A 24,473-nucleotide genomic window follows, 5' to 3' on the forward strand; every position below is an offset into this window, starting at 1 on the left:
CCTCTTCAAAACATGGCACCTAATTTGAGAAAGAAAATGGCTAAAACTTTCATTGCATGAAATATATATAATATAATTGGTTCTTAATTATCACACTAATTAACAGAATGGACTTTCAAATGAACTACATGAAATTAAAAAAAAAATCTGTCCTGGGGTTGGCGGGGAATAGAGTCTAATTTTCCTCCTTTTGCCTGTGCAGAGACTTACTGGGGTTCTGCTAGTGAACAGAATGTTAGGAGCAGAAGTGATGTCATGTGACTTCAAAGACTAGGTCATAAAAAGGATGCAGCTTCTGTCTGGCTCTTTCTTTGTTATTACTTGTTTGGAGGGGAGGCACCACCACGTCATGAGGATACTGACTAGTGTAATGATAGAGAAGGCTTTCTATCAGACACCTCATCCTGGCTATCTATTCTAGGGAAACTTCTTTCTGTTTCTATGTCAATCAACCTGTGATAATACAATCAATCAATAGCTGTCTATTGCTCTCTATCTCTGTCTCTCTCACTGCCCAGTTCATCTTTCCCTCACACAAAAACTAATATCCCTTGACCTCAATCAGACAGTTGCCAAAGCCCTGAGTTTCCTTTATTTCAATCTGCTTTTCAACATGGACCTAGTCAAGGTTCAAGCTGAGCACATCCCACTGACATACAATCTGCTCCTAAGGTTAGAAGTCACATTGTCAACTCAGACCTACATGACAGTGATACGCAGACACACAAATAACACCTCTTCCCCAGTCAGCACTTTAGACTAACACATCCAGCCCCACACAGAGATAACTGCAAGGCATGGCGACTGGGAGAGGGCAGGGAATATGGCAAAGGGGAGAGGGGTGAGGTCATAGGTGCTGAGAGTGTTCTAGGAGGGGAAGTATTCACTGGTCTTGGGCCACAGCACACTTTATATTCTCTAACCAGCTCATCTACTAGACAGCAATGATATGGTGGGGGTGGGGGCAGGAGCAGGTGACCTGGCAGGTGACCAGGGGCCACTTTAGACAAGTCACTCTTGCTGGGCCTCAGTTCCCTCAACTGTAACAGAACTGGATTGCCCACTGCTCCACATACTAGGTGTCTGAGGAACTTTCACAGCTTACTTGTGCACCTGACAGTCTTGGAATATATCTTCCCCGGTCAAGTTTATTCAAAGATTTGAAGGGCCACCCTTTCTACAAGAAAATGTTTTATATCATTATTCAGAATGCAAATTTTACATGCATTTTAATTATAGTAACTAATACTACTAACATATAATCAGTGATTACTGTGCATGAGTTTTGTGCTAAATTCTTTATGACAGCCTTACAATAACTTAATGGTAGTATTATCATTCCCATTTTACACATGCAAAACGGGAGTACAGAGAGATTAATCCATCTGAAGTCACACATTATTAAGTGATGATAAAACAACTCCCCTACCAATAAATTTGGGGTCATTACAAGTGGTTTTTGGATATACCTCCAACAGCGGGGCTTCTTAAGTGAAGTCTAAAAGACACAGTCCAAAACAATATTCAAAGTTCAGCTCTGACATTCTTAAATCAATTTTAGCTAAATGGGAGGATAGTTGGCTTCACACCCGGTATCGCTGTAGGTTAAAGGAAGCTGTGGTTTTTGAGAGGGCTGGGGGATTTCTGGCCTTTTGGGAGCTTTCAAACAGCCTCAGAGCTGGAGGCCTCAGCCTCCGCAGCCGCCTCCCAGCCCAGCTGGTGTTGCCGGGCACTTCCTCGTTCCCGTGCGTCCGGGACGCAGTTCCCTACGCCCAACGCTCGCTCTCCTCTGGCGGGAGGGGTCCAGAGGACGGGTGTCGCAACCACCTCCCTCTCTCTTTCCCCGCCTTGGCACTCAGTCACCTCCCAGATGAGCGCGCTCGCCTGCAGACCGCTGCTGGAGGTCGGGTGCCCGGCGGCATGTCCCCTGAGTTCGCGCAGACGACAGTCACCGGTCCTCTGCGCAGCCTAGAGCAAGCCAATCGCACCCGCTTCCCTTTCTTCTCTGATGTCAAGAGAGACCACCGGCTGGTGCTGAGCACCGTGGAGACGATCGTGCTGGCGCTCATCTTTGGGGTGTCTCTGCTGGGCAACGTGTACGCTCTGGTGCTGGTTGCGCGCCGACGGCGCCGAGGGGCCACCACCAACCTGGTGCTGAACCTCTTCTGCGCGGACCTGCTCTTCACCAGCTCCATCCCCCTAGTGCTAGTCGTGCGCTGGACAGAGGCTTGGGTGCTGGGCCCCGTCGCTTGCCATCTGCTCTTCTACATGATGACCCTGAGCGGCAGTGTCACCATTCTCACGCTGGCCGCAGTCAGCCTGGAGCGCATGGTGTGTATCGTGCGCCTGCAGCGCGGAATGCGCGGCCCGGGGCGGCGGGCACAGGCTGCGATGCTGGCGTTCATCTGGGGCTACTCCGCTCTTGCCGCGCTGCCGCTCTTCGTCTTCTTCCAGGTGATCCCTCAGCGGCTCCCGGGTGCCGACCAGGTGAGCGCCTGTGAGCGCACCGAGACCCCTGTGCGGGCGGGCTGGGGGAGGGGCGGGTATCCGACGGAGGGGGTGAACGGAGGGGGTGAACGAGGGTGGTGATGATTAACAACAGGACTTTTTGTTGCACTACTGTCATACACGATGCCCAGCGCTGTGTCAGCCTGCGATGCATGTATTTAAAGGCACTACCAAACTCTTTTTAAAAAATATTTATTTTTTAGTTTTAGGTGGACACAATATTTTGATTTTATTTTTATGTAGTGCTGAGAATCGAACCCAGTGCCTCATGCATGCTAAGCAAGTGCGCTACCACTTGAGCCACATCCCCAGCCCCTACCCCCCAATTCTTGCAAAAAAGCAAGGGCGTGTTGTGAGGTTAATTAAATAATGGGGAGTTAAGGAGTCAGATAGAATTTCATGCATGTGAGATGGCTAATCACATTATATTGAATTTTGCTTTCTGGTCTGGTGTTACCCTAAAGTTATCACACTTGCAGGACAGATGTGGAAGCTGAGACACATAGGATTAATAACTTGTTCAGAGTATCTCATCCTTAGTTTGAGAAGGAGCAGAAGTTTCTGTGAAAGTAAGGGTTAGGAGCCTGTATCGAAAGCCTGAAGGCAGATGGTGCAGATGGCTGGGGAGAAAGGGCATTGGAAAACCAGAGCCCCTGAGCCAAGGCTTCCCCCGAAAGGGCTTCTGGTTTCCTCTTCGGAATCCTCAGTTTTTCCAGCAGCAAGATGGAAGGATTACAGCAGACCATAGAATCTTACCCTGGGAGCCTTGGACTGTAGCTTCAGGGTATTCAAGAAGTTGGGGGTTTGTTCGGCCCATAGTTGTCACTTATGGAGAGGTTCATGATCTAGAAATGATTCTCTGGATAGTGTAATACTTGCTTTGGTGACTTGAGTCCCATGGTCTAGAATTCTGGGCACAGGTTTGTTCTCTTTGCTGCCCCATCCCAGGGTAGGGCCATGGGCTTCAGGTCTAGTAGGAGAAGGTGGCGGCCTGACTGGCTGTATTCCAGATGTGTTTCATTCTCCTCAGCACCTGGCGGAGAGAGACAGGCATCTGTCTGACTTATATGTGTCAGCAATACCTCAAGGCATGATTTGTTGCTGTGGCTTAGCCTCCAGGAAGATCTGACCCAGGCTGAGTTCTTGACCCCTGTCCCTTTCCCTATCCAGGCCACTGGTTTTCTGGCCCTGGGGAACAAACTCTCACCCCAGACCCTAGGAAGGAGAGTGGAGCACTTTGAGCAGTCCAGGCACAAACAAACTGCAGTCCTGAAGAGAGAGGAGAATAGCAAGGGGGACGTCCCCTGCGGGACAGTTTCGGACTCTGGAGATGAGATGAACACTGATCCACTAGGAAGATCTGAGTGTGTGACCTGCCCAGAGGCTGAACACAAAGGTGGCCTCCTGAGGATTTCCCAGACCAATCACATAGCCTTTTTTGGTGGGGGTAGAATGGATGGAGGCTGCATTCTAGGCAAGCAGATGTGTGTGTGTCCTAAAAATCTGTTCTGAATAGTTTATTTGTGAGTGTGTGGAATACATTTTGGAGTGTTTGATTATGGCTCATTAGCAGGAAGGAATCAGGCTATGGCATGTGATCAATGAACGTGTATGCTTATGGCCACGTCCACTCAGGTGCCCCAGGAGAGCCTGGATTAGCTGAGCTAGTGGGTGCTATTGGTCTCAGGAGATCAAGTGCTCTTGCTCAGGAGGCAGGTTCAAAGAATTAAAAAAAATGAGGTTCAAAGAATTAAAGACTAAATAGAAGATATTTTAAGGGTATCTTAAATTTCTAGATATGTATTTTGTACCCTTCCTTTGACAGTTGTTTCAGGTATAGTCCCGCTTTACTGCCAAACAGCACTATGAAGGAGGCTCTTGTCCCCTCCCAGAGAAAACTCCTGTGTGCTAACATGGCCATCCGTGACTGAGCAAGGCCTTTGCATGGATGGGGGCCTTCTCGTGTCTGGTCCATCCTGTATTCTACCCCTGGTAGGGCATGTGTGTTCAGGAGCCCTCCACAGCATTTCTAGAATGGTCTGCATCTTACCACAGAGTGCTTCTGTAGAGATCTGTGCTCCCTGGTTGGACACACCAAGCCTTTTCTTGTTTTATTGAAGAAACACCTTCTTGGCTTTAAGGGCCTTTGGAGAGGGATTTGGGCAAAGCCACTGGAAGAGAAATGAGCTAGAAGTGCTTCAGAAGGGGCCAGGTGAGTTAACTACATGCCAGATCTCTATTCAAATTAGTAGACGTGCCATGGAGGGCTTGTAATGGAAAAAAAAAAAATGAGACAATTCCTTCTGTTTTCCATTTTCCTTGTTTTCCCCCTACCTGTCTGTTATGCTGCCCCCTCCCAGCCCCCCAATCTCATCGAGTTTTATCTCTCTGGGTTACACTATTCAGCAGTCCCTTTTTATCCAGGGTTCCACAGTTTTAGTTATTTGTGGTTTCAATAACCTGTGGACAACCAAGGTCCAAAAACATTAAATGGAAAAGTCCAGAAATAAACAAAAAAAAAAAATTAAAAGTTTTAATGATCTTTTATTAGGTCATATTGTTATAATTGATATGTTTTGGTTTTAGTTTGTGGTTAATTTCTTAATGTGCCTCATTATCATAGGGACCTGATGTGTAGAAAAAAAAAAAACATACTAAATAGAAGATTCAGTACTATCTGTAATTTGGAGCACCTCACGGGGGTCTTGGAATGTGCCCCAAGAGTAAGGAGGAGCTTCTGTTTCTGTATTTTCTGTATTCTTTCCAAGGAATAAAATAGATAAACTCCCCAGTTCCTTGAGGGTTTTTGCCTGGGTATGTAGGAAACATTCTACTTTATAGGCTCAGCAATTGAAAGAAATAAGTTGAAAAAGAATGAGTGGGGGCGGGGGAGGGCAGTCACTTAAAAATGGGGGTGGGGACAGAGATAAATCTCTTTTATTAAAAGCCTCTTTTCTCAGTTCTCATATTAACAGATCCTGTCCAGCAGGACACTAAATGAAGATTAGGATTGGAGGGATATTTTTCCTCCCCAAACCATGTGCTGACAGACTCAGGTAACCCCAAGCACTTCCTGGCTCCTTCCTCTCAGTGCTCCTTAGAGCTTTCTGTTTACCTCAGATCCCCTAAAACAGGAACATGATGACCTTTGTCCCTTTGGGTAGTGGGTGTCCAGTAGTCCAAAGTGACCAGACTCTAAAACTTCATTGAAATTTGAATCCTATCTCGGGACCGCTTCAGAGTTGCGTGACAGAAAGGGAGCTGCCCCACCTCTCTAGGTCTCCCTTTCCTTGATTTAAATAGACACGAAGACACCGTCAACCATATTGGATTGCCATGGGGATTTATGTTTAATAAATGGGCCAACACCTGGCGCCCATACAGCTAAGGGCTCAAGAATTGCTAGCTATTATAAGTTTCCTTATCTTTGGGTATAAACATTTTAAACATTCTTCAAACACTATAATTCTTCTGATTGCTGTAAAATAAGAAGCAGCCATTTTAAGAGGGTGGACAGATGATCTTAGCAACATTAACATCTCAGCCAGGCCAACTCAGCCTGTTTCAAAGGGATGCCTGCCAGTGTGTGCCGTGGCCCTGGGCGGGCAGTGACCTCCACCAGTAGGTGGGGAAGATGTCCACCCTGGCGAAAATGTGCTGTCCATTTTTACTCCACAAACATTTACCGAGCACCCTCCTCTTTGACCCCTGTCATTAATGTCACAAATGCCCCTCATTTATTGAGCACTTATTGAGCATTCAGATGGCCTAGCTTGATTCTTTAGCCCATGGTAACCCCACAGCTATTGTGCTTTTGTTTATGTTTATTTTCAGAAAGAAGAACTTCCCAAAGTCACAGCAGGCAAAGGATGGTTCTAGAATGTAGCCCGGCTCTGTCTGGTTGCTCTGGTGTCATCTCCAATGAGTTCACACTTCCTTAGGGCCCTTGGTGCTTCTGTGGCTCCCTTCTTGATTTAATACCAGGCCACTGTTGTCATCAGTCTCTGTGGAGTGAGGCTTCCCCGGAGAGACAAGTGCAGTTCACTCGCCTACGTTTCTAAATGCTAGAGAATATTTTTAAAATATAAAGAAAGTAAGTCCAGCTCTCATGTTGGTATTTTCTTTCTTTTCTGTTGGGAAGTTGCTAAAAGAGCAGATGTCTAATGAGGATTCCTTAAAATGACCTTGAAATCTTCCATTGTATTAGAAGAGGTAGGGCAGGGAGATGATTTACCAAGGGGTTCCCTGGTTCTGCAGGAAGACTCAGTAGAGAAGCTTCAAGGGAAACAGTCGGAACCAGGTATCATTTGCCAATAAGTCAGCCAGTGGTAGGAGGAATCGGCACTTGAGCAGCACCTGTAGATGGATGTCCCCCTCCTTGGGGAAGTCTTAGAAAATCCTGACATCGGGTTTGTTTTAGTGGGAAAGGAGCAGGCCAGTCTTCTTGTTTCTGGCAGCCTGGAGGATGGCCGCTGCGTGCCCCAATTTGAGATGTCCAGGAGGTGGGACCATTTTGGGGGTGAGATATTCAAAGCTTAACAAACCTGAGAAGTCTCCTGCCGAGATGTGCTCAAGGTAGCCATGAGCGTCTAGAGTTGAGGACTTCTGATCCACTAGACCAGAAGCCACACTGCCCAGCTGAAACAGTGCTCATGGACATAGAAATTTCTCTCTTGAGAAACCTGCCCCCTGGCCTCTGGGGTTCTCTGGATGCTCTGGCTCTCCGTCTTGCGGTGGAGTTTCTTGTTTCTTGTTGTTGTTGGAATTTCTTGTTTTTCCTCCCTGACTGTATCTGTGGCTTCCTGGAGGGCAGGGACAGAGGCTCTATCATCCTCACTGTGGCCTTTCAGTGGCTTGGGCACGGTGCCTGCAGTCAGTAAGTGGTTGAGCAAATCAATTAACAGTACTGTTGACGCCACACCGCCGCCAATTCCGCTTCCATGTATCAGTAAGCAGGCAGGCCTAGCACTTTTGGTTTTCATATTTCTTTCTTAAAATCAGGAAACGTATCAAATATGCAGGAAAAAAAAACACCCCAGAATATACTAGCACTTATGTCCGTACCTTCCAGATTTGACTTGCTACCCAACTCCTCTATCCATCAGAGACTGCAGGAGAAAACCATTTGTTGTCTGGATTTTTCCACAGTCCTAAAGTTATTCAATTCAGACCTCTGAGTGTGGGCATGGTGCCTTGTTTATTTATTTTCAAATGAGCATAGACACTGCAATTAACCAACAATACCATATGATGCCCCCCAAAGAGCACATAAATTCATGCCCAAGGTCACCCGGCAAGACCCATCCTACTGCCTCTTAGCTCAGATGGGGGTGAGGGGTGCTGTGCAGAGTTCTTATCTTACTCCCTTATCACACTTCCTGCCTGGAGTGAAAGCCACAAATCAAACAGGTGAAAGGGCACCTTCCTTATTGAAATTTGGGGAGCTTTCTGGGATGAGCATATTGTCTCTGTTGGTTAGGTTGGCTCGGCCCTCACGGTGACGTGTGTTTCATGTTCTGTCATCTCTTTTCATAAAAACTAACTTTTATCCTTTTGTTTCTCTCTTATAAAAAACATATAGACACATTGTGGATGATTTAGATAACACAGAAAAATAAAAATAACTTACGAGTCCCATTCTAGTCTTTTCTGAGACCCTCCCAGTCTCTTCTCTCTGCCTGTGCGTGCGTGAGCAGAGGTGTCTAGGTATTTATTCACACATACACGTCAATAATGGGATCCCGCAGGTGTGACCTAAATAACAGCTGGAGAGAGGTTTCTCCAAAGATAGTGACTTTGGGCATGAAAATTGAAAAATGTGAATAGGGGACCGTGGCAAACTAAGTGCATGTTCGATGAGGTTGAAGCCAGGGGAAGTTTTTAAAGGCAAAAATGAGGATTACATAAGTTATTTTGAAACAGCAATCCTTGGCTACAAGGATCCATAAATAAAGGGTGGCCTCCGTTCATGGTTGGACAGACAGTTGCTGAACCAATACTCTCCAAGGGATTTTTGTGTAAGGTTGTAGTTTGGTAGAATCTTTACGACAGTTCTTGTTATCAGGCATATGTGCATCACATGCCCTTCTTCACAATCTCCCAGCTTAATTAATTCATTAATTTTGGTCAGGGTCAGCTCGAGCAACTCCATTTTGATTCTGACAACTTTGACACAGGCACATGGTTTTGGGACCTACTTTTCTGCCCCCAACCATAAGGAGTTTGAAAGGATGGTGAGGGTAGAGGAGCAAATTTTCAGAATGCCTAGTCCATTTGCAAGCCACTTAACAAAGCAGAAATAGGACACAACACTCACACTTCCCTTCTCAAGGTACAGCAAATGTGATTAAGACATTCTTTCCTACTTGTCCTGCTTTATAGTTTTCTTGATAGACTCCTTGATGTCCCTTCTAACTACATAGCTTTTTGGGAAAAGTATTATGATTAAAAACAACCCCACCTTTAGCGTTTCAGGCTGTTGTTGGAAGAGGATGTTTCTGAACATTAGTTCCTTCCTCTGTGAAATAGGAACAAAAAAATAATGTGCATCTCAATAAGGTTGTTGTAAGCCTTAGATGAGATGATCTACATAAAGCAATTCCCAATGCAGAGGATATGTTCAATAAATAGCAGATGTTGTTATTTTCTGTTAAAATTGAGTAGGAAAATGAGTGACCAGTGGACCGTATTTTGAGATCAACAACCCATCACAATACATGTTGGCAAATATTAAAAATTCTTTGCTTTTGTCTAGGGTATACCATTCGATAAATATTGGTCAAGTGAATAGTTGAATTAATGGTGCTTCGGTTGATTGTGTCTCCTGGACATGGGTTCAGATGCCTTGTCCACCAAAAAATTAATATGTGGGCTTTTCACATAGCACACACTCTTTTAAAAATCTGGTCTATATGTCTAGAAGGGTTTAGGGAGACTTGTTTTCCAAATAGCTTTGTTCCTGTAGTGGACTGGGCTGGGGAAGTTTGTGGGTGGGAAAGTACAGGCACAAATGCCTTGGTCTGTTTTCACTGACATATTTTTTTGTTGGAGGAAACTGTTGCAGCAGCTCGTAGTAACTGTTGGGTGAGCCTCCCGCCTGTTGCAGTTTTGTAGCTAGAGTTGAACACTTGAATTCAACACATCACAGTATGGAAGCAAGGTCACAAACGGTCACACTCCAGTGGCTTTCCATCTGGAACTGAGAATTGTGGCTGATATTTGCTTTGGGGCTGTAGTGTGTTCCTCTGTGAAGGTGGCACACAAGATTAGAGGCTGTAATTCTGGGCTCAAGATGCATTCTTGGAGTAAGAGGTAGCTGGCCCTCCTTTCCCGGACTCCTTCCTTTGCAGAATCAGGTTTCAAATCCAGGGCCTGGCACATGCTGGGCAAGCACTCTATCACTGAGCTACATCCCAGCCTTATTTATTTATTTATTTATTTATTTTGAGACAGGGTCTCCTTAATAAGTTGCCTAGTTTGGCCTTGAACTTGAGATCTTCCTGCCCTCAGCCTCCTGAGTCACTGGAATTACAGACCTGCACCACTACTCTTGGCAGCCAGGTTTTTTGATGCAGCTTGACACACTGATTTTTTGGTTTTGTTTTGTGTTTATGTATGTGGGTGTTTCTTTTTTTGAGAAGAGGGTCTCACTATGTTATTCAGACTGGCTCCAAATTCTTGGCTCAAGCTCAGGAATTGTCCTGACTCAGACTCCCAATCAGCTGGGACTTATGGATCCACCTGCCACCAAGCCTGGCTTTGATGCACTTGGGTGCCTTGGCATAGACCCTGTTGCCTTCAGCTTTCAAAGCATGACTGCACCGAGACCTCATCCTGTTTCCATGTGTTTGTATGTAGCACATCGGTTCTGCTCTCAGGGCAATTTTCTCTCTTTTTTTTTTTTAAATACGGTAGGCATGGAAGAGAAAGCCTGAGAGCCCTTTGCATCTCAGCCAGGGGAGTGAAAAGATCCACATGGGGAACTGCCCCTAGTTCTTATCAGCCTGGAACCCTGAGGCTCAGTTGCCTCTAATGGAGAGCAGAGATGATGATTATGGCTATCCCGAGGGCCAGAGGCGAGTGCTTTGTGTGTATGTTTGGGGGAGGGGGGTCAGGGAGAAGGATTCTGGGGTGTACCGTCCTGCCAGTTGTGTGGCACACTGTGTAGTGACAGGTAACCCCCAACTGGGGCTGAACTAAAGGCCAAAGAAGAAGCCAGCACTGCAGTGATCCTTGTCCTTTTCCCTTTTGTAACTAGGAAATTCCCATCTGCACACTGGTTTGGCCCAGCACCCCTGGAGAGATCTCGTGGGATGTGTCTTTTGTTACTTTGAACTTCCTGGTGCCTGGACTGGTCATTGTGATCAGTTACTCCAAAATCTTACAGGTATGTTTGTTTCCAGTGCTGCCACTGAATTTCACTCAGATTGCAGTGTTTCTGGTAGATTCTCAGAACTTCCAGGTCAGAAGGTACTGTAGAAGTCAAACCAGTCCAGTCCTGAGTTCTGATTCACTCACCAGATCTGCCGCCACGTGAGGAAGGAGTTTCTTGTTGTTTGCTTGTTTTTTGTTTTTGTTTTTGTTTTGCTCATCACTAAAGTAATTCAAGTTCATCATAAAAAAGTCAAATTGAAAACAGGCACAGAAGTATTTAACACAGAAACTGAAAATCGATCCTATTGCCATTCTTAACAACCCAATGAGGTCCTTGCAGGTTAGTTTTTCTTATAAATTTGCACAAAAATCATTGACACTGTGTGTATTTGATAAACTTACAAATTTGCACAAAAAATCATCGACATTGTGTGTATTTGAAAGTGCGGGTTATCTCCAATAGCTGGCTGCTGTTCTTTTCAGATATGAGCTCACACTATCTGCTCCAGAACTTCCTTTTTTCTCTTAACACCATATCACATCTTTCCATATCAGTTCCTGTATCTTATCTCATGATGGCTGCATGGCTGCCCAGCAGGTCGACATACTATAATTTATCTTATGGACTTTTGGGCTGTGTCCATCGTTTCCCCACCACAAACACAGCAGTGATGAGAATGTACACTTTTTAAGACTTTTTATTGAAGTATAATATACCAATAGAAAAGCACACCCAGCTTACGTGTTCCCCTTACAGACTGAACACACTCATAAAAGCACCTCCCGGATCCCGAAAGAGAAGGTTGCCAGAAGCCCCTCCTCTTACTTCCGGTCACCTGCCACCTGGGAATGTCCATTTCAAATGTGTATTGACACAGGAAGGGATGTCTGCCCTCAAAGCGAATATGTGCAGGGGTGTGAAAAAGATGGACCCCCTCTGTCCCCACCTCTTAAGGCAGCCCTCTGCATGGCAGGGGCCAGCCCTGCAAACCTCACCTACATGTATTTGTGCCCTAGTCCCCTTGGAGGAAATGCAGCCACTGAATCTTAATTTTATAGCATATTACTTAGGAGTCATCTGTTAAATAAACATATTCAAGTGGAAAGACCTGTTTGTTGTCTGGTCAATTTTATAGCCTTTCTTTGTGGCTGAGGCTTTGTAACCTTCTTATGTGCCCAGAAACCAAAGCCAGGTCAACCTCCAACCGGGTCTGCTAGTCCCTAGTCCTGTGGAAGTCGGGCCCCCCTAAGTTACTCCCTAGACTGAGCCTTGTTCAAGTGCATGAGCAGATTCAGGCTTTCCAAGGGGACCTAGCATATTTTAATATTATAAAATTGTTAGCCACCCTCATTAAGTTAAAAGCAAAGAAGTGAGGGAAGAGTTTTATATTTACTTAACAAATAGTTATGTAGTGTTTAATGTGTTATCAAGAAATACCTCATTTAATCCTAATAAGCATTACAGATGAGAAACACCAGGCACAGCGAGGTGAGGTAATTTCCCCAAGGTCATGCACGTAGCTCAGAAGTGAGAGTCTCATAAACCCAAGTACCCTGGCCCTAGATTCCCAACAGTTTTAGTTCCTCAGACATATGTCTACTCTGTGCAAAGTGCTGGTGAGGAATAGAGGTAGGTCAAGAGTGTACAAGTTCCATTCTCTAGAAGGAACTTTGAAACAAAAGGGGAAGAGGAGAGACGAGCCAAAGGTGCTGTTATTTAAAGCAAGAAACCCTGGAGCACAAGGTAGAGGCCAAGATAGTGTATAACACTTTGCAAAATGCTGACTGCTGCACCAATGTAAAGGATGGATGAGAGGTACTAAAGAGGAGAGCAAAGGGTCATGAAGACAGTTGCAGAGATTCAAAGGGATATTTTCATAACCTGGCTTTGAGTCTTGAATCTGCCACTTACTTGCTGTGTGACCTTGAGCTTACTTACACTTACTTGAGCTTACTTACACTCTCTGAGCCTCAATTCCCTCATCAGCAAAATGGCAATTGTAGTTCAACAGTGAGGGATTGTTGAGGTACCATGGGTAGGACATCTAGTGTCTGCCTGCCCACGGCAGGGGACAAATGAATTGTGTTTGTTGTTATTGTTAGGCAAGGTTGTTCTCCCAAGCTTTGTCTCCAGTGTGCTGGGAAATGGTATCCCTGAGACTTAGCAGAGCTGATTGGGAGGGAGTGGCAGCATCTGGCTCTTCTTCTGAGTCCACTCCCAAGCCCCTGAGCGATTGGAAGGGCCCTGGTGAGCTCACACTTCTGAGCTTCCCACTGAGGAAGGAATGATCCCCACACCAAGGCCAAAGCCCACCTGGAACAATTGGAGGTGACCCAGGAAACTGGGAGAGGTCTCTTCTTCTCCATCTGCCTCCAAGCAACAGTTCACTGCTCTCCAAGTCCTTTGCATCTAGAGCCACAGCCAGCCCTCTGTCCATCACACACCGCAGGGTGGCATCTGTCATGACTCACAGTGGTGCAATGGTGCATTGAGTAATGGGTCAGAGATAATTTAGATCCTGTCACTTCCCTCCCACCTGCAGCAAAATCCAAAGCCCTCACCTAAAAGCCCTATGTGATCTGGCCCCTGTCTGTCCCCCTAAGCTCATCTTCTCCCCTCTGTTATGTCCAGACTGGCCTGGGGAGGGACCCTCACACATGCCAACACACTTATGTCTCGGGCCTTTGCACCTGCCATTTCCTCTCCTGGGTCTCTCTTACTTTAATTGCTGATAGTCCGCTTCCCACTTCAGATAGGTCCTTGTTCAAAAGGATCTTCTTCAGAAACACCCCCTGTCAATCTCTGATCCCTGACTTATCTCTTTTCAAAACACTTCCAACCCTTGTCACCTTCTGGATGTGTGAATTCATTTGTGCATCAGTCATCTGTCTCACCCATGGGAAGGCAAGCTTCTCGTCCCTGTGCCTAGACCAGAGCCTGGCTTGTTCATGGCAGGTGCTTAGTGAATTCTCATGGAGGAGTGAGGCTTAAGCCTTGGATCACACTGAAAGGGTCTACAGGGCGTGCTCTTTGGGGGCAGTAGGGAAAGTACAAAGAATCATCATACTGGGGTTCTTCACCAAACTTGATTTACCTTGCGACCTTGGACTATTCTTTTAAAACTCAGGACTCAGTTTCCACTGAAGCCAAACATGTCTCAGTGGATTGTTTAGCACAATAAAATAAAAGAGCAGATATGATGTTTTAAAAATAACAGTATTAGCCGGGCACAGTGGAGCACACCTATGATCCCAGTAGCTCAGGAGGCTGGGTCAGGAGAATGATGAATTCAAAGCCAACCTCAGCAACTTAGCGAGGCCCTAAGCAACTCAGTGAGGCCCTAAGCAACTCAGTGAGACCCTGTCTCTAAATAAAATACAAAAAGAGCTGGGGTGTGGCTCAGCAGTTAAGCAATCCTGGGTTCAACCCCTGGTACAAAAAATAAATAAATAAATAAATAAATAAATAACAAAAATAAATGTTACTGTAAATATAAGACTTTTGAAAAATCTTCCTACCTCACTAGCAAAACTGACTGTTGCCTGTTCCCCATAGGACTGTGACATCTGTCCTCACTTGGTGCCTGTTGAGTTTGCCAGGGTGGTAACTTGGAAGCAGGCAAACTGCCACTAGGTAGCTGCTGTGTGTGGATGGGATTTCCTAGTTTACTTGAAAATAGACACAATGCAGAGATGCTGGATCTGCTTTTCTGCCCAAGATTTTTTTTTTTTTTTTGTGTGTGTGTGTGTGTGTGTGAAGAGCACCTGTCAAATTCATTTGAACAACAGGGTCCATTAGCCATATCCCTTCACCTGTCTTCTTGCCTCTCACTCAGGTCCCATCTCTGGGCTTAGAAGTCACCCTGATCTCTTACTGCTCTGAAGCAGAGCCTCTCAGTGCTCTCTGGAGCTCCATGGGATGGAAAATTTTAGAACGAGTCACAGTCTATGAGTGTGGGAAATACTGGGATCATCAGAGTTCCGTGGGATTCTTTGCTGTAAGGCTTCGGGCAGGCAGGGGCTCTTCGGCACAGGAATAGACCAGGCAGCATTGCTAAACCTGACCACAGAACCCCATTTTCCCACAGAGCTTCTCTTTGGATCGGTGCTCCGTAGAACCCTCTTTGGGAAACCTTGCCCAGGTGGGCTTCTCCTTGGGTCTCCCCCTGTCAGTCATCCTTCAAGATTGTCAATCACCCTTCAAGAGCTGTTTGTTGTAGTGGGGCAGTGGCCATATTTGCTGTCAGCCTTCTCTGCTTCCTCTTTCCTTGTGACTCAAACATGCCATACATTTTTAGTGGCTTTTTCCAATTGACAGTTTTCCCAAGGGAATAGTCTCCCAGCAACTCCTAAGTACCTTCGATCAGGCTGTGAACACCAGCTGTTTGGGGCTTGGTTTACATCATCTCCCAGCAACCATGGCCGTGCTACCCTTTGGAACTGTGTTTCTTTATTGTCCCTCCCCACTTCCCCCAAGCATTACCCACATTACACTGGAATGGACCTGTGCCACATCCAGCCCCTGTAGCCCAGCCACTTAGTAGGTGCTCAATAAACATTTGTTGATAGAACCAATGACTCTTTTGCTTGCAGTTTGAAAACCCTCAGCCTATCTCAGTTTCACCGAGGAACAATGTATTTCAGGTGAACATGAAGGTTTCAGATAGTGAACATGAAGCCCTTCCTCCACACCTGGTCTTTGTTCCCCAGCTTTGGGGACCGTGTGCTGGCTATGGAAAGGGAGGTAGACCTACTGGAAAGACAGAGTCTCTCCTCTGAGGATTCTGTTTATTGACCAGGCAGCCTCCAAAGGAGACCCCACCCCCCAGGGTCAACCTCTGTCAGCAGGAATCTCCTCCACCTGCAACCACCTGGGCAGCAACCTTGGTCTGGTGGCAATGTGTGACAAAGGGGCATGAGATGGAGAGAAAGTTCCCTCATAGTCTTCCGAAGCTCATGTGGGTGTAAAGGCAGGGAGACTCAAAAAGACAGTTTTAAAAGGGACTCTCTTAGTCTGGCATAGTGGCACACACTTGGAATCCCAGCAGCCCAGGAGGCTGAAGCAGGAGGATCTTGAGTTCAAAGCCAGCCTCATCAAAAGCAAGATGCTAAGCAACTCAGTGAGACCCTGTCTCTCAATAAAATACAAAATAGGGCTGGGGATGTGGCTTAGTGGCCAAGTGCCCCTGAGTTTAATCCCTGGTACCAAAAAAAAAAAAAAAGGAGTTTAGGAAAAATGCAGATCTCGGGGTCCCCTCAGCCCCACAGAATCAGAATGTCTGAAGGCAAATAAACATTTGCCTCTTATCATGGGCCCAGTGGTGGGAGCCACTTTATTGGGAGCATCTCTGCATGGGCTACACCCCACCTCTTGACCATGAGGCTTGGGTAGGTCACTTCATCTCTCAGAGCCTCCACCTGAGGAGGTAACCCTGGAACCTATGCAGAGGCTTGTTTTGAGGATTAGAGTTAATTCTCAGGAGTTAATTGAGTGTTTAGTTTAATGTAGAAGCTCATCAAGCGTCCACCCAATGCCAGAGACTGAAATGCTAGATAAATGTTGACTTAGCCTGGAAACCTAGCACAGGAAGGTGCAGGGATCCTTTCTGTGCTATACATTTGACTATGAAGCCCCTGACTCTGCAAGCTGTGGAGACTGTGAGGGAACAGCATCTACCAGTTCTAACCAAAGACCCGAGCTAATGCACCTGGCTCCAGAGTGAGTCAGCCCAATTTGACCATCACAGTCATCGTCAGGCATCAGCCAGAGCCCTGGGCCCCAGAGGGAACAGAGAGCCCTGTCTAAGGTCTTAACCTCTGGGGAGCCCATGTCTGGTGAGGGTGGAGGTAAGAAAGATGCTCATGTGTCTACCACAGGGTTCCTGTGGCAGGTGCTGAGAGTACCTGAAACACGCTGCAGGGTGCAGCGGGAGGTGAGCCAACAAGGCTTCTAGGAGTTTCTAGCATTAGAGCTTGGAATTAAAATCTGGGCAGAAGAATTTCCATTGATGGGAAGTAGAGAGTGGGAAGGAACTAGTTTAAGATCAAGAGCTCGGACTGGAGCCAGACAACCAAGTTTGAAGTTCAACTCTGCACTTTTTGGCTGGGCGTTCACCAACCTCTTTGAGCTTCAGCTTCCTCATCTGCAAAATGGGAATCAGCAAGTACCTACCTCACAGAATGCTGGGAGAGGTTAGAGAGGCAAACCACGTGATGGGTAAGGACCTGGCACATAGTAGGTGCTCAGTAAAAGTGAACTCCCACCAACCTTGTTGATTCAAGAAATATTTATGAGACACTGTACCAGAGTCTCTGGATGCACACTGTTCTTGGCAGGCTAAGGTGGGCAGCAGGAGGGATGACACTGCTGTTGGAATCAGCCCTTGAGCACTCACCAGGGACACCCGATTTAGAGGTGCCGCCTGCCCAGCTTTCCCACTTCCAGACCTGTTGGCCCTCAGATCACCCATCTTGCACCTGGATGCTCGGTCTAACTTTGACTCTACACAGTGACTTCCAGACGTGGAGGTGCCGATAGGACTTGCAGCACTGGAGTGCGAGTCGGTGGGTTCCCTCTGCTGAGTGACTCCACCTGCAGAGCAGGGGCGTGGAGGGGAGGGTTGGCTATCCAACCCCTCCTGAGCCTTTTATGATGTAGCTAATCGTTAACTCCACTGAGCTGGATTTTCACAGATGGGAGCTGTCACCATTTATTATCTGTGGAGTAACCTTCAACAAGTAACTTAAATTTCCTGAGAATGAATTTGCTCATCTGTGAAGCAGGAATAACAATGGCACAGAATGCAAAGAGGAGCTGTGAGGATTAGAGGTGACAGTGGATGGAAAAGCTGATTCCTGTTGTCCTGGTTGTCGGGAGCTTCCGGAGGGCAGAGGTCTGTCCACCTTGCACCTGCTGCTCTCGTCCCCCATCACCAACAGGTGCCCTGAACTGCCACGCTGGGCCAGCAAGCAACCACAGAGAATCACGAAACAACTAAACAGCTCTCCTTTAACTGGACCATTAGAAGTATTCTAGGGAGAACAGTTTAAGCCATGCTGATCTTGGAATTAAACTTGCCCAAATTGAGAAGGTGGCTAATAACCTTCTAATTACTTCTTCTCTTGAGATTCAGGAATCGTAGGGGAATGGACCCAGGGGTCCAGCACAGAGCCCACAGTGTGGCCAGTTTCCAGATGATGTAAGCATCGCTGTGTGGCCAGAAGCCTCTTCCTGTAGGAAAGGCAGGACAAAGGCCGGCCCAAGCAGGTGGAATTTAGCAAGGACTGCTATTGTGGTCAGGATGGTCCTCATTGGTTCTCTTCTCTGGGGCAGAGGTCATAGGCTGGCATTTCAGGCTCAAAAAATCAGCATCTGTTCCAGCCCAGGCTGGCTGTTCACAGCCAGGCCCCATCCTACCATCACTAGCCCTACCCTACGCCTCTCGCTGGCATTATGGAACCTGAGTAAGTCACAGGGAACAGCCAGACCTTCTCCCTTCTGGCTGTGCCCAGATGATATTTGGAATTATGCACAAGAGAGATTAAACACTCCTTCTCCCCTGGACATCCAGAGCCTGAGTACTGGACACTTTCCAGCCACCCCAGTGGTCACTCACCCAGCCACCCACCACCCTGTGCCAAGGAGCAGGGCTTAAATGGCAGCCCCTGCTCTCTCACAGACTCAACCCTTATTGCTCTCTGAAGTGAACACTTGCAAGACTCCTGCTTTGAAAGCAGCTTGGGTAAACTATCTCTTAGGGAGCTGTTTTCTAACCTGTGCATTGAAGGGGCGACGGAGGCCCTGGCTACTCAAAGCAGGGTCTTTGGATGGGAAGCATGGGTGGCTGCTGTTCCGCAAGAGCTTGCTGGAAATGCAGAATCTCAGCTGGACCCAGACCTTCTTTTTTTTAAAAAAAAAATTATTTTTTTAGTTTTCGGTGGACACAACATCTTTATTTCATCTGTATGTGGTGCTGAGGATCGAACCCAGCGCCCCACGCATGCCAGGTGAGCGCGCTACTGCTTGAGCCACATCCCCAGCCCCCAGACCCAGACCTTCTTAAGAAGAATCTATATTAAGATAAAGGAGACCACACTGAGTGCCTCTCCAGCTCTGTGGTTCCAAGATGTCACGAAGCTTTCATGTGGTTCAGACACAGTGTTTTGAGGTGGGGCAGTGGGATGGGGGTGCACGTAGGGCTTTACTCTGATTTATTCAGTCTACATCAGTTGATGGGCCATTCTTGTGTCCAAGGATCCTGCTGCCAAATTAAAGCCTCTCTGTTGCTGAAGGAAGACCCTCTAGCTGAACAGACTGGACAGGAGATCCAGGGCATGATGCCTGCAGGAGCCCTCGCAACCAGGGTCCCCTTCATCACCCACAGTCCCTCTGCTGTCATGCCGGCCTTGCTCATCAGTGCAAAATGTTACGAGGTCCCAGAAATCCCACTGGGAGGAATTTATTCCATGGATACTCTCATATAGATGTGGAAAGATGTACCTGAGGGTGCTTATTCTCCTGATCCCCACCCCTCAGTGGGGTATGCATTATCAAATGGCTGTAATTTTTCAACAAATGTCACCATAAATGCTCTGACAAGCTTCTCCTTCTTGCTGGGGACAGACACATTTAAAGACACATCTGATTCCATAACTTTCCAATTGCTTTTTGATTGTGCCTGTTTATTTTACTTATTTTTTTTTAAAATTAAAAGCTTTTTAAAATTTGTTCTTTTTTTTAGTTATACATGACAGTAGAGTGTATTTTTCATGTCGTACATACATGGAGTATAACTTCCCATTCTTGTGGTTGTACATGATGTGGAGTTTCACTGGTTGTGTATATGAACATAGGAAAGTCAGGTCTGATTCATTCTGCTGTCTTCCCCATTCCTATCCCTGTGCCTACTTATTTAAAAACATGGATCTCATAGTCATTCCAATGCTTCCGGTGCCTGCAGTGGGGGATGGGTTTGTGCGAGGGCTAGGAGTGGAATGGAGAAGGACAGGCTGTCCTGCCCGTGCCCCTGACTGCCCTTAAAGACAAGGAACTCGCAATTGCCCATGTGAGGAGTTTGTCCCCTTCTGTTGGTAATTGACTCTGATATCCACGTGGCTGTGGGGGTGCCCACAGGTCCTGCTGATGAAAGGATCATTCCCAGGCAGCACCCACCCCATAGGTGTTGGTGACTCTTCCCAGACTTGGTTTTATTTTGGGGCTGACCCTGGCAGCCGCTGCCCAAGCAAATGAACAGCCTCCAAACTCATTTACCTTTCAAAGGCCCCAACTCAGGCCTGTAGGCAAGACCAGAATCCACTTTTTTTTTTTGGAGATAGGGTCTCATACATTCCATCCCTGGGAAGGCATGTAGAGCTGGTATGTAGACCTTCCAGAAGGTCATGCAGGAGACTACCTACTCTGGTCACCCCTGGGCAATGGAAATGGAGGGTACAGAGGCTAGAAAAGAGATGGGTATTTTTCATTTGCTCCCCTTCAGTGTTTGTAGTTTGAGTTTGTGCCTTGGGCATGTATTGCTTGTGCACAATTATTTACCTTTTAAAAAGCCACAGTCACAGCTAAGGTGTGTTTCTGAGCACCTGGCTCCTCTAAACCACCCGAGTCAGGCTCTTCACTTCCCCTCATCCATTCTCTTTATATCGTGGGTGATTTTCTGCCTTATTCCTGGGGCAGCAAGCCAGGTGTCCATTTCTCCAGTGTGTCCTCGGTGTGGGCAGCAGGCCTGCTGCAGAGGAGGCAGCTCCTTCCACACAGAGTTCCAAAGACAGATACCCCAATGCAGCGGGATGGCACTTTCCAGCTTCTGGGCTCCTAACTCCAAAAATCTCTGACATCCATGGTAAATTGTGGCTCTGTTTCTGTTTGGGTTTCCTGCAGATCACAAAGGCATCGCGAAAGAGGCTCACCATGAGCCTGGCGTACTCGGAGAGCCACCAGATCCGAGTGTCGCAGCAGGACTTCCGGCTCTTCCGCACCCTCTTCCTGCTCATGGTGTCCTTCTTCATCATGTGGAGCCCCATCATCATCACCATCCTCCTCATCTTGATCCAGAACTTCCAGCAAGACCTGGTCATCTGGCCGTCCCTCTTCTTCTGGGTGGTGGCCTTCACATTTGCCAATTCTGCCCTGAACCCCATTCTCTACAACATGTCACTGTTTAGGAACGAGTGGCGGAAATTTTTTTGCTGCTTCTCCCTCCCAGAGAAAGGAGCCATTTTTACAGACACATCTGTCAGAAGAAATGACTTGTCTGTTATTTCCAGCTAATTGGTTTTTTCTCGACACATGAAGTCTCTCCCTGTGGTGAGCCACGGTGTGCTTTGATCATCCACCAGTGCACCCTGCTTTACGGAAACAACCTATGCAAACATACATCTGCAGCAACAGCAAATTAAGGGACGATCATTCCATGTAAACATACTTTTCCTTTATAAGAGGACTCACGATGGGTTCCTTTGAAATATGAACTTTTTCAGTGTGTTTGTAATATGATGGAAATTAATAAATTTTTATTTATACCTGCTCAGCAATTACATCTCCTGCATATAAGGTCACACCTCATGGTTTCTAAAGTGAGTCTTGGAACTGACTGAAGACTCAGATTCTCCTTTAAAGGGTCAGGGCCACTCTGGATACCCAACTTGGGCTCCTTAGGAAAGGCCTCAGGGTCTTTCATTCATATCAACCCTGAATTTGGTGTTTGGTATTTGGTATTTGATATGGAGGAATTTCCAAGGAATAATTAAAGGTGATTATTATTTTTCATGTATTAAAAACGCTATGGACCCCTTGAGGAGAAGCAGTGTCATGGAATCAGAGAGAAGATGGGTGGGCTTCAGAAGGGTACTGAGATCTGGAGTGAGTCCCCTCATTGATCCACCCACCGGAGGCCTCTTTAGCACTACTATGGCTGGACAGTGCTCTTGAGCTGGGAATTCAGTGATGAACCAGATGGCCCTGGCCTCTGCTCTCAGAGAGCTTCTTCCATTCCGGAGGTCAAATGCTAAACAGAAGTGAATAAATATAGTATCCCAGAGTGAACAGCACCCGGGGAAGACAGGACAGGGTGCTGTGGGAGTGGTGGCCACTTAGATGTGGTGGGGAAAGGTGACTGGCAAGAAAGAGTGTGCCACGTGGCTCCAGGGGAAGGGGCTTTTCAGGCAGAAGAGACAGATGTCGGTACAAAGAGGCTGACTTGTGGGACAGGAAGAAGAGAGGACTGAGTCAAGCAAAGAACTGTTGACTGAGCCTCCTCTGTACCAGACACTGTCCTTGATGTTGGGATGGAAGGGTGCCCTGCTGGAGCCCATCAATGGATGCCAGAGGGGCCAGGTCTAGGTCAGGGAGGGTTTGAGAGACCACCCTAAGGAGCTGAGTCAGTGTTCAGTAGGTGCCACTGGGGTTTGCAAAGGGAGACTGACATGAGCTGATGAATGAGTGTAAATATCGTTCTGGTTGCTATGCAAGGGTCCGACTTTGAGGAGCAGGAATGAAAATGGAGAGCAATTAGGCAGCTGCTGGGGATCTGGAGGTGGGTGTCATTCCTGATGGATTATGAGAACTGATCTTGGATAGAGAGAGGGTGGCACAAAGACAATTTATTGATGGAAAGCATGTAGAATATGAGAGAAAGAGAGGATTCCAGGGCAACTCCTAGATTTTTAGCTAAAACTGGTTGAATAGTGGAGCAGGCATCAATGGAGAAGACTGGGAGAAAAACAGGGTGAGAGAGCCACGTTTCAGTGGTAGCCCAAATTTTATAAATTTGAAACCTGGGGGCTGGGGCTGTAGCTCAGTGGCAGAGCACTTGCCTAGCATGTGTGAGGTACTGGGTTTGATCCTCAGCACCACATAAGAAATAAATAAAATAAATAAAGGCATTCTGTTCATCTACAACTACAAAAAAAATTTAAAAGAAAATTGAAACCTGGGGGCATCCAAAAACAATAGGCAGTGTATATAGAGCTGTGGGGCTGGGGCTTGGAGGTACAGTGATGTTGGGAGATGCAGATGGTGTTTGGAGACCTACAGTTTTATGAAACACCCTGAGAGAAAATAGGGAAAGGGGAGAGATCAGAGTCAAAGCCAGCCCATCAACAAACAGGCCCTTGGGGGCTGGGCCAATGGCTGGGTGGACACAGGGCCACTACCGAGAAGATAGATGCTCAGTAAAGCTTTGTTCCAAGGCCAATCAAACCCAGGGTTGTTGCCATCACTCATGGAGTTTCTGGAGTAGCTCGTGAAGATTTATGGCGACCTTAAGCTCATGGACAAACGGACAAGGAGTCTTTGCCCATCTTTAGTTAGTAGACTCGGGGACTGGGGAGATAGCTCAGTGGTAAAGCACTTTCTTAGCATGCATGTGGCCCGGTGTTCAATCCCCATCACCACATTAAAAAAAAAAAAAAAAAAAGATTTAATTAGTAGACTTGGTAATTTTAAGCTCTTTTGGGAAGGAATACCTGGATATCTTATAGATTTCTGGGGCTGCCAAACTGAGGCTGAGACCCCAGGCTGTGACAGCCTGCTGTTCCCTGAGAATGAAAAGCAGAGTTTTCCCTTGTGTGGTCCACAGTCTCCCCTATCTTTGGTGGCAAATAAGGCAAATGGAGGTGGGAGACACAGAAGCCTCCCTAGTCCCTAGAAAATGCCAGCACCAACCCCCCACCTTCTGATGCATTTCACACATGCAGCCTGGCATGGCCAGGATCTGCACAGCCCCTCAGAGCTCTAACAGACATCGCCTCATTGAATCCACTGAGTCCCATCAGGCAGAATCTGCTTCCCTATATTTCAAGAGAGATGTAGGCTCAGAGAAGCCAAGTAACCAGCCCCCAAACACACAGCTAAAAATCTAAGTTGGAGTTTAACTTAAAACCAAGACTATCTAGCACAAAAGACTGGCTGTTTTTTGAAGATGAGAAACTGAGACCTGTGGGAAACTGTGGGAAACTGAGGCAAGTGGGTTTGTATGCAAACTCAAGTGCTGCTAACAGTGTAGGACACTAGTGTTCTGCCCCAGTCCTGACTGCTTCTGCCCCCACCTCGCCCTCCATGCACACTTCAGGTGGGGGACATTGTGAACTTTCCTACTGACCTGGCTTTCAGAGCCCATCTTCCATATCCTCTCTCTCCCCACCTTCTGAAAACCCTGAGACTGCCTCCTTCCTTGTGTTGACCACACATGAAACAAGCGAATCACCTGCCAGAGGCAATGGAGAGTGGAGCTGTTTCCTGGAACTCACCCCATCCATGCATCCAAGCCTCCCAAATCCAGCTGGTTGGCCAGTCTCAGAGGCCCAGCACTGCCTGAGCTTGCTGGCCTGGTCTGGCCACACTCACTTCCTCTTTGGGCCTCAGTGCCTTGGCCAGGATGGTAGTTAAGGCCTTCCTGGGTTAATGAGGAAACCCCCTTTTCAGGAAGTGGGAGAAGCTGCGGTCTTTAATAATGGAGGTTAGATGCTAGAATTAGTCAAAGGTTCCGCAGAGAGCGCAAAGGGAGAATGCCCTGTTGGTATAGAAGAGTGTGCACCCCCACCTGAAATCTGTGAATACAAAGAAAACTCAAATCATA

At 46.9% G+C, this 24,473-nt stretch overlaps 1 protein-coding gene across 1 annotated transcript; it reads left to right on the plus strand.

Annotated features, from left to right (window-relative positions):
- The first annotated feature begins 1,920 nt into the window (after positions 1 to 1,920).
- Positions 1,921 to 21,166, plus strand: Ffar4 (free fatty acid receptor 4). The gene is made up of 3 exons (XM_026397392.2): positions 1,921 to 2,487; positions 10,766 to 10,894; positions 20,777 to 21,166. The coding sequence occupies exons 1-3, from the start codon at positions 1,921 to 1,923 to the stop codon at positions 21,164 to 21,166; spliced, it is 1,086 nt and encodes a 361-aa protein (XP_026253177.2).
- The last annotated feature ends 3,307 nt before the right edge of the window (positions 21,167 to 24,473 follow it).

This window comes from Urocitellus parryii, chromosome 5 (assembly GCF_045843805.1).
Source record: "Urocitellus parryii isolate mUroPar1 chromosome 5, mUroPar1.hap1, whole genome shotgun sequence".
NCBI lineage: Eukaryota > Metazoa > Chordata > Mammalia > Rodentia > Sciuridae > Urocitellus > Urocitellus parryii.

Excerpts from the sequence above, each read along its gene's own strand:
- Ffar4 (XM_026397392.2), top strand. The coding sequence starts at position 1,921 with ATGTCCCCTGAGTTCGCGCAGACGACAGTCACCGGTCCTCTGCGCAGC. Across the intron at positions 2,488-10,765 it reads GGCTCCCGGGTGCCGACCAG|GAAATTCCCATCTGCACACT; the intron begins GTGAGCGCCTGT and ends TTTTGTAACTAG. Across the intron at positions 10,895-20,776 it reads GTTACTCCAAAATCTTACAG|ATCACAAAGGCATCGCGAAA; the intron begins GTATGTTTGTTT and ends GGTTTCCTGCAG.